At 32.5% G+C, this 10002-nt stretch overlaps 1 protein-coding gene across 1 annotated transcript; it reads right to left on the reverse strand.

Moving 5' to 3' along the window:
- Positions 3926-8454, reverse strand: LOC109331997 (AT-hook motif nuclear-localized protein 8-like). Its single transcript, XM_019566831.1, has 5 exons — positions 7767-8454; positions 7620-7669; positions 7087-7218; positions 4664-4819; positions 3926-4456 (listed from the first exon to the last, which is right to left on the reverse strand). Exons 1-5 carry the CDS (start codon positions 8416-8418, stop codon positions 4184-4186), a joined length of 1263 nt encoding a protein of 420 aa, XP_019422376.1. The 5' UTR covers positions 8419-8454; the 3' UTR covers positions 3926-4183.

Raw genomic sequence — 10002 nt, forward strand, 5'->3', positions numbered from 1 at the left:
CACATTTTAAATTGACTATCTCAACATTATAATGTAAAATTAATTTAATAAGAATTGTTCAATCAACATAATATTATATTACACATATCAATTAACAACATAACATCATATCACTACTTAACAATATAATATCACTATTTAACAACATATCAATTATATTTACGAATTAACAATATAACATTATAGATTAACAATATATATAAAGATCCACATATTCCACGCCTTAGCCATCAATTCTAGATAAATTTGATGATATATGTTAACTCACTGATTCAAACCATTAGATTTCCCTAGAATTAATGGTTAAGATTTGGAGTAAGTTGTTTAAATCTACTCGTAGAGTAAGTGGATCTCCTCCAATATATATAGGAATGAATAGCATGTCCGGGTACTCATTTGTCTGGGTACCTCATTGTCCAGACCAAGACTCATCCAACAGTGGATCTTAAAATCTCGGGTCTCATTACCTATGGGTCCAAAAACAAGGACTAAAACTCGACCCATTTCAGGTACTCACAGATCCGGTACCCATTGTCATCCTAGGTCTCACATTTTTTATTACGAAAATCAATGAACACACATTTTGTTCCGCCCCGGATAAATTCGGGTTGTTCCTAGCTCGTGTCCCACACATAACCCAGATTGAGTATCCCTTGTTCACCCATGTAGGGCAGACCAAAATCCACTTCAGATATCACAAATGTCTCTAACCCATCATTAATGTATTTGACTCATCATTAATGCACTCATAACTCAATATTAATGCGTCGTTGACTCGACATTAATGCGTCATTACCTCGCCTTTAATGCGAATTGACATTTCGCCTGGCCAGTCCAAACAACATTCCAACCAAGACTTCACATCACTTCAACTCAACCGAGCACTTGATTCCAACGGTACCCATTCAATACAAAAAAACACCTTTTATAATTTGAAATAAGAATTATCATAAATGTATAATGGGTTAATTTGAATGGGTAACACAAGTGTCCTTATGTTATTAATTGAGGAAAAAATAAGAGTGAAGCATTAAATTTATACCCACCATGTACTAACCAATATCTAGATATCACGTACATAGTCGCTCTAAACTCTATAAATAGAAGATCATTACATATGAAGTATAATTAATTCTCACTTGCACTCGTTGTTCTTGCTCTAACTTCTCTCATATTTACTCTTATTATCTCTCTAGAAAACCACATACTGACTTAATTGTCGGAGAACCTTTTCAGGTACCTCCCTTGACGAGTCCAAACAACATTTCAACTAAGACTTCACATCACTTCAATTCAACCGAGCACTTGATTCCAACGGTACCCATTTAATACAAAAAAACACCTTTTATAATTTTAAATAAGAATTATCATAAATGTATAATGGATTGATTTGAATGGGTAACACAAGTGTCCTTATGTTATTAATTGAGAAAAAATAATAGTAAAGCATTAAATTTATACCCACCATGTACTAACCAATATACAGATGTCACATACATAGTCGCTCTAAACTCTATAAATAGAAGATAGTTACATAGGAAGTATAATTAATTCTCATTTTCTTATTTATTACTTGCACTTGTTGCTCTTGCTATAACTTCTTTCTTATTTATTGTTATTATCTCTCTAGAAAACCATATAGTGACTTAATTGTCGGAGAACCTTTTCAGGTATCTCCTCTGGCGAGTCCAAACAACATTCCAACCAAGACTTCACATCACTTCAATTCAACCAAGTACTAGATTCCGACGGTACCCATTCAATACAAAAAAACACCTTTTATAATTTTAAATAAGAATTATCATAAATGTATAATGGATTAATTTGAATGGATAACACAAGTGTCCTTATGTTATTAATTGAGAAAAAATAAGAGTAAAGTATTAAATTGTTCTCCAAGTCAAGTCTGGCATAGAGGGAGTTACTTCATCCATTTCATATCTTTTGATATTTTATTTTTTTAATATTATTCCAAATATTTTGATATTTTGGAAAATCGATAAATATTTATATTTTAATTTTCAACTATATTTTTCACATATATTTCTCTGTTTTTTAATTCAATTTACAATCTGCACTAAATAATGTTCTTTCAATCAAATTGTATAAAAAAATTCATCATTTAATAATTTATGCATAACCTTAAAAATCAGACCATATACAGCAATAGAATATATAAGTGGCGAATGGTGCATGATTTGTTCCTCCACTTTGGTTAATACTACTGGTTTAGGCTCCACTTGTACAGGCAAGTTCGTGTATCCCAACCTTAGCATCAAAATACATGTTTATTTTTATACTACTAAAAATATCTTTTATAGTAAGAAACTAATTTTTTTGGATTTGTAACTATTCATTTTTAACAAGTATGAAATCAAACTCTTAACATTTTAATCATTTGTAAATTTATGAAAGTCTTATACTATTTAACAAATATGTAACTTATATATTTACACACGTGATAAAATGTTGTACTGGTAGTGAACCGTATACTCATAGATTACCAACCTTATTCTGAATAGAGTACCCGCGTGACAATAACATTTATTTATCAAAAAAAATAGTTGTCGTTTCACGCATCCGAATAAACCATATATAGCTGGAGCCTGGAGGAGTGGAGAACTAGGTACATACAGGTTATTTGAAAATCATATATTCTCTAATCTAATTTTTCACATGATAAGTTGAATAAAGCTAACTTTAAAGTTTAAGTGACTGTGCAGTGCCTAAAATAAGTAAATAAAGTATGTATCCATCTTTAGATCATTTTCTATATTAAAATATATACACTTTAATTAATGAATAATAGATACACGCACTGCTTGATTACTTTATAAAAGAGAACAATTTTTCAAGTTCGTTGTAATATACACAAAAATCTATTACATTATCCCACACAATTTAAAAATATCCTACTATATCACCATCTTTATTCACATTAGCATACGATACCAATAACATATTGATGTAGTAGTGTAAAGCTCAATTAGATCTCAAAGTAGATACACACTGCTTAATTAGTTTATAAAAGAGAGCAATTTTTCAAGTTCGTTGTAATATACACAAAAATCTATTACATTATCCCACACAATTTAAAAATATCCTACTATATTACCATCTTTATTCACATTAGCATACGATACCAATAACATATTGATGTAGTGGTATAAAGCTCAGTTAGATCTCAAAGTGAATAAAAAATTAATGATTCGATTCCTGAGAATAACACTTGTTGTTGTTGGGAGAGACAACCACACATCCCAAAAGGGGATTTAATTCCTTAACCAAAATGACGATGAATATTTTTTTGTAATATAAAAAAAAAAACACGAATCTATGTTATATCACCAACTCTTATCACATGACACCATAGCACCATTTTCTTACACACTACTTCATACATGTAATAAAAATTCAATCAAACTCAAACTTTTGGCAATTAATTCTAATAATTCCCATCATCTACCAATTGCATACTTAATTTCGGTTTATTTCACTCTGGGGCTCAAAATCTATGTTCACAGATTCTTTTATGGAAGTGATTAACCTTTTAAAACAGTAGAAGACTGATTTTATTGTGACTTGTATGAGGATATGTGTCAACATAATTTTAAATGTAAGCTTAAACATTTCACCATATATATGGTGACAAACAAATATATAGCATATCATTGAAAGTGCATGATGACATACTTTTACAGAACTTGGACACTAGATGCTAAATAACTAAATTATGAGTTTAGCTACAATGATTCATTAATCATTGCTGTGATATGTAATATATTTAGTTGTACGTGAGAACTTTGTCTGATATGTGCAGACGGGTGCTTAGGTAAATAAGAAATTGTAAGCAATTGGTGAATGTCAGGTAAATAAGAAATTTAAAAATGAATATGCAGCTAAGATGAGGGGAATATAACTCATACATACACATGAGGATTCAAATTTGTAACAAGCTCATATAACCAAAAGCTATCATCAATAGCAATGTTTTAATTATGATTTAAAAGCCCTACTCAGCAGAAAATAAAGAGAAATAAATCTATACCATAAGATAGACTCTTATATGATCAGATCCAAAAATGCATGTTAGCATTTTAGAATTTGAGCTCTAGCCAATATTCTGAACAACCACCCAAATACCCCACCCTGCATCAGCATTATTAAATCTAAAAACGCGTCTTCACTGCTGAGTTTGGCTAACCCATAACTGGGGACGGTACAATGGCATATTATGAATGGTCTGAGTAGCATTATTGTAGAAGCCAGATCCCCGATTAAAAGGATCATCATCATTGTCATCAGAGGAGTCAGATGAAGGCCCTTGAGAGGTAGGACTGGTTGAAGTTGCAGGTGCACCAAAAGTTAACACTTGGGGTGAAGGCGGTGCAGAACTAGATTTCAAGTTGTTTGAGATAGATTTTTTGCTCTCAGCAATGAAGCTACCCATAATGACCTGTTAATATTTTACAAAGAAGTCAAAAAAGTAATGCATTGCTCTTTTAATAAGCCTTCGTGCAAAAGACTATACCCAAGAACTTAAATACACAACGTGCTCCTGTAACATCTACATAAAGGCTGAAGCCAAATTTCATTGTAGGTTCCAGCAATAAAGTTCATGTTTCAAAGCAATAAATTTTCTACCATTGGAGAAGAGCAATACCTGTACTTGTGATGCTGCCGTGAGCGTTCCAGCAACTATGCCACCCAAAACTCGGCCATCAGGCCCTGCGAGGGACACACTAAAGCCATCCATTTTGTTATAACCACTACTCTTTCCAGATGCTGAACCTGACAGAGATATGATTTCAAATAGGCCCTGTAAAGAACCAACAGTCTCAAAATAATGACATTTTCAATCTAAATTATATAAATCCAACATAAGCAATGTATACCGATTGATGTGAGCATTGGCAAACAACTATAAGGTACATCTTTGCCAACTCGGGGAGTGCATGGAAGACATAGGAAGTAGCAATGTATCAAAAGCAAGAAAAGCAAAAGTCTAAGTTTGATACACTGTGGCACTTACATATAAGTAAACCACAAATCTGAACAGCTGTATGTGAAAAAGAAAATTTTAACCAAGGCCTGAGTGAAAACCCGAATGTGAATTAAATTGTGCACTAAAGTTAAGTTCTTTAGAGTACATTTTGGTACAGTGAAGGTCAACAACACCTAAAAGGACTAGGAATAAGGAGAATCTACAGAGTGGTATTTCTGATAATGATGACTGAAACCTTACTCCGCAAATGTACTCAACCCATCTTCACCATCATCCAAATTATTGCTAGTCCAGAAAGGACCAGTATCAATCTTCGATACAATGATACTGTTGGGTACCATAAAAACACCAAGACAATTTTAATTTCGTATTTGATTCAGCCTCAAAACTTAAACCAACATTTTAGAAAAAGACTCGTACATGTTTCTGTACCAACGTGATAGTAACTTTAATGTCCATCCTCATACCCAAAACCCTCTCGGTACACATGTACCCAAACCTGGACTCATTATCCATGTTTAGACCTTAGATGTGTCAAAGTGGATTGCAACCTGTGAACCAGACCAGCTCACCACATATTGAGTTGAGGCATTGCTGATTCGAGAAGAAAGTGTTAGTTTCAGAACTAACAACTGACCTGGCTGATTTAATATTGAACCCAGGTTGCACAAAAAAATGGTTTTTCCTCTATGACTTTTTATGTTTTTTATTTTCTAAATTTTCCGTTTTAAATTACTGATGAGCAAACCCGTTAATGTTGAGCCGGGTCAGCAAAAACTTGGCTTGCTACTGAACCAACCAGTCTCAAACTCACTTTAATGTCAACTAGTGGTGAGCTAACCCAGCACATTGAGAAATATACTCATGTTTTAGTTAAAGGCTTATCTTTCAAGTTAGATATTGTTTTAGTCCAATAGAATCCTGAAAACAAGAGGAAAATTATTTTACGATCAGATTATCTTATCAAAAGAAAAGAGAGGTATTATACCTAATGTAGATGGCAAATGTTGGATGATAATGATCCAAATGCTTTGTCGTCAAAATATCATCATAAAATAATTATAGTAGCAAATTTTCCTACTCTCAATTCTTCCTCTAAATATCATCATAAAATTATTAATGGGTCCAGATTTGGTACCCAAGGTGTATGGAAATTAGAGTTAAAATTGCTACTCACACAGATATGGGGACATGTGCATGTCTTTTTTTAAAATGTGGGTGTGAGGATGGGTACTTTAGAACCCTACCATTGTCATCTCGAGTGGTCACTAAGCCACCACTCCTACATGGTAACTAAGTTATTAAGCAACCATGGCAATTTCTTAGAAAATGAGAAAGCCTATTAAAAGATTTCGTAAAGTGAGACTAGCATTACGTGCCAAAAGAGACAAACTTCTAATGTGACATGTAGTATTGTGTAACAGGCACCACAAATTCTGCAAGACCTTTTCTTCACAGTTCAAATCACCAGCGCATACAGATTCCATATGGAGCTAATAGCATGCTATCATAAGATCCAGTTCCTTCCACGACAACAACTTGCACATTTGAATAAAGCTATCTAAAAGAATTATGGCAATAAACCTAACGGAGTATGCAGAAATCATTTGATCTTTCTTTTGATAGCAACTTATAGTACACAGCAAATAAACAACGACAACGCCTTTTCACTGGGTGAGGTCAGCAATATGGATAAACACTATTACATGAATAATTCCAATATCAGATTTAGAATTGTATTTCCAGCATCTCTACTATCCCACATAAAATAGTGCTACCAATGTTTTTAACCCACCCCACACACACACAAGCAAGCAAGCAAGCAAGAAATGAGAATAAATAAAATATATATAAGTTAAAGAAACAAGGAATCCACATAAAAGATATTGATAAACTTCATGTTTTAGCATAGTTATATTTTGTCATGGAAGATATGGAAAATTCAGATTACACACAGAAAGATTATAAATGCATATGAAGCAAGGATATATTACATCAGATAATTTCAATATAAAACTTCTATACAATCTATAAATGTGTATTCAATGGATCTTAAAAAGCATGCAGAACCTAAAAAGTACCTCATATGTGACAGTATCCCCAGACATTGTTGTATGTCGAAGAGTGACATTGCTGATTGCACCGTGAGCAGAAAGGATGCAAACTGTCCGAAGTCCTCCGTGAGAAAAGGACATAACTTTTGCTGCAATGTCCTACAAACAATAGAAACATTTTCATAGAAGGATTCGTGACAATAGTAACCTCCCCCAATATTGGCTACAGAAACTTAAAAATAACAGTTCAAAAACCACATCCGAAAACAGAATAGGTATAAAATCGCAAGTTAATAAATCTGCATTACTAAAGCAGATTATAAAGTAACACAAAACTTTCAAATTCAGAGAAGTTCAGCATTATATCACTCACTAAATGGAAAGTTAATGGAACATCATATAAGATTTTCCCCCTTTGGTGGAAAGGGGTCATAATATGAAATCTTGTGAATAAATCATAACATTTTCATGTAATTATTACTTATGCTTCATTGAATTGTATAAACTTATCACAATTTAGCTTTCTTTCAAATACTACCTACATTGCTTCTATTGCATACCTCGCCATTCTCCACCAAAATAATATGAGGAGTAAAACCAGCAGCAGCACCTGAATACAACAAACAAACAATCACGTCATCACAAATAATACAATTCAAATCCAACAATGATCATTAATCAAAACAACAGATATAGAAACTGAATACCAAGCGCACCGAGTTGCTTCTTCCCGGAGCCAGGTGGTCTTCCCCTATGCTTCTTCGCCGTAGGCTCAGCGGAGGGCGTGGCGCTGGCGGCGGGAGGAGGAGGAGGAGGAGGAGGAGGAGGAGAAGACACGTGCTGAGTTTTGGCGGGAGCAGCCAAATCCAAAGCAATGCTATCACTGTCAGATGAATGCTTCTTCGGTCGTCCCCTCTTCTTCTTGCCGGAGTCGGTGGCAGTTAACACGCACGGCTTCAATGCAGTAGAGGAACCGTGCTCGTACGGGGTGGCACTGTTGTTGATGTTGAAGGGTTGGAAAGAAGGGTTGTTGTTGGATACCGGAGCAGGTGGCTGCTGCGGTTGTTGTTGTTGGTGGTGGTGGTGTTGGAGGGGCATGGAGGTGAAAGGAAACTGGGCGGTGGTGGGGCCCATAATGGAAAGCGGAATAGTGTTGGGGTAGGAGGTGGGTCCCATGATAACATTAGGCTGCTGACGTGGCTGTCCTCGAGAATTCATGGTAGGGAATGGAGGGAGAGAAAAGAGAGAGTGGAGAGGAAGAAGAAGAGAGAGTTTGAATGAGAGTGAGAACTTGGAATGATGAGTGGGTTTTTTATATACAGTAAGTGAGGGATCAAAAAGCATCCCCACAAAATTCATTAATTGAAGAATCTGGGAAGAAGAGAAAAGGTATGCTTTTACTAATTTTCTCTTTCTATCCTCCCATACATTCCTTCACCTTAATGTAACTCCATAAGGAAAATATACTAGAAAAAGGAATGAACTAATGCATGAGTTTTATATAATGAAAAGGGCGAATCCCCTCACTTTGAAGAATAGGTTTAAATATTTAATAGTTTAGAGTTACTTATTAATTTAAATTATTAGATCTAAGAAGTAAAGTAAATTCTTTAAGTTACTATTAGAATGAATAGATCTCTCCCTTATATAATTATTATATTATTATCTCTTCGTATTTAATCATTATTAATGATATATTATACATACACATGCAAAATATAATTACATAATATATCACTAATAACTCATATAATATATCTTATCTTCTTCTGTATATACTAGTGTGTCGATCGACACTTCGTGTCTATCGATCCACATTTTTATTTTTTTGATATGTATCATTTTGTTATATTCTATAAATAAAAATAATTTAATATAAGAAATGTTACATAAAAACTCAATAGAGAGCAAAGATATAAGAAGATTAATCAAATATAAAATTGAAAAAAAAATAAGAAAATGTGTGAAAGAACAATGATGTATTGGAGGTTTATGATAGTTATTAATTGGAGGAGTTGCAAAAGGATAATTTTAGAATGTGAAAAATTATGTCATGTTAATTATTTGTAGTTTTGATTTTATATATAGTATAGAAAGTATGGATATATATATATATATATATATGAAAAATTATATACTAATTTTATATGATATATCATTTTTTATATTTCTTTACTCAAATAAGTTGGATAAAATATTTACAATTGGAATATTACTCTTAATTATTAATATATTTTAAATTGTTGAGTGGATGAAAAAGATAAATATAAAAGTTGATGAAAATTTGTACACAACATAAGAAGAATGAGAATAAGAGAAATGAATTTATAAAAACACAATTAAATAACCAAAACGCATAACTCCAAAATTCATTTGATATTTAATAAGACGGAGGGAAATTTTTGGGATTATTAATTCGAGATATACATTTTCTAATTTTTATATTTGAAATGCTACTAAAATAAAAGATTTTGGTTGCTTTTTATTATTTTATCATTTGCAAAAGATTGGGTTTTAATTTTATTACTTCCTTTTCTATTAATTTATTACATATTATCCTTATATCTAAGCTTAATTAATATTTGCTATATGGAGGATAGGTAAATATAAAAAGATTTTATATTAAATTCACTTAAAACATTCATATATATATATATATAAGTGTAATTCAAATTAGGTGTAAACAAATTTCTCCAAATATATATATATATATATATGTATATGTGTGTGTGTATGTATGCTCAATACACTTAACATGAGATAATATTATATTTTCAATAGTAGAAGTCGCTCAAACTTTTTCTATAATACATTCACTCTTAAATTTATCGTGTATGTTCACTTATTCCATTCAATATTTTCATCCTACCTGCATTGAGTTTATTTATTACTGTTAATAATTTATAATCCAACAGCTAGTCTCATGTAGCATTGTGGAAGTTA

The sequence above is a fragment of the Lupinus angustifolius genome, chromosome LG17 (assembly GCF_001865875.1).
Source record: "Lupinus angustifolius cultivar Tanjil chromosome LG17, LupAngTanjil_v1.0, whole genome shotgun sequence".
Classification (NCBI taxonomy): domain Eukaryota; kingdom Viridiplantae; phylum Streptophyta; class Magnoliopsida; order Fabales; family Fabaceae; genus Lupinus; species Lupinus angustifolius.

Bases quoted from the DNA above. Each gene is read 5' to 3' on its own strand.
- LOC109331997 (XM_019566831.1), bottom strand. From the start codon at position 8,418: ATGAATTTTGTGGGGATGCTTTTTGATCCCTCACTTACTGTATATAAA. The intron at 7,670-7,766 runs GTATTCAGTTTC...TGTTGTATTCAG, and splicing joins GAAGCAACTCGGTGCGCTTG to GTGCTGCTGCTGGTTTTACT. The intron at 4,457-4,663 runs GTATTGCTCTTC...AAATATTAACAG, and splicing joins CGGCAGCATCACAAGTACAG to GTCATTATGGGTAGCTTCAT.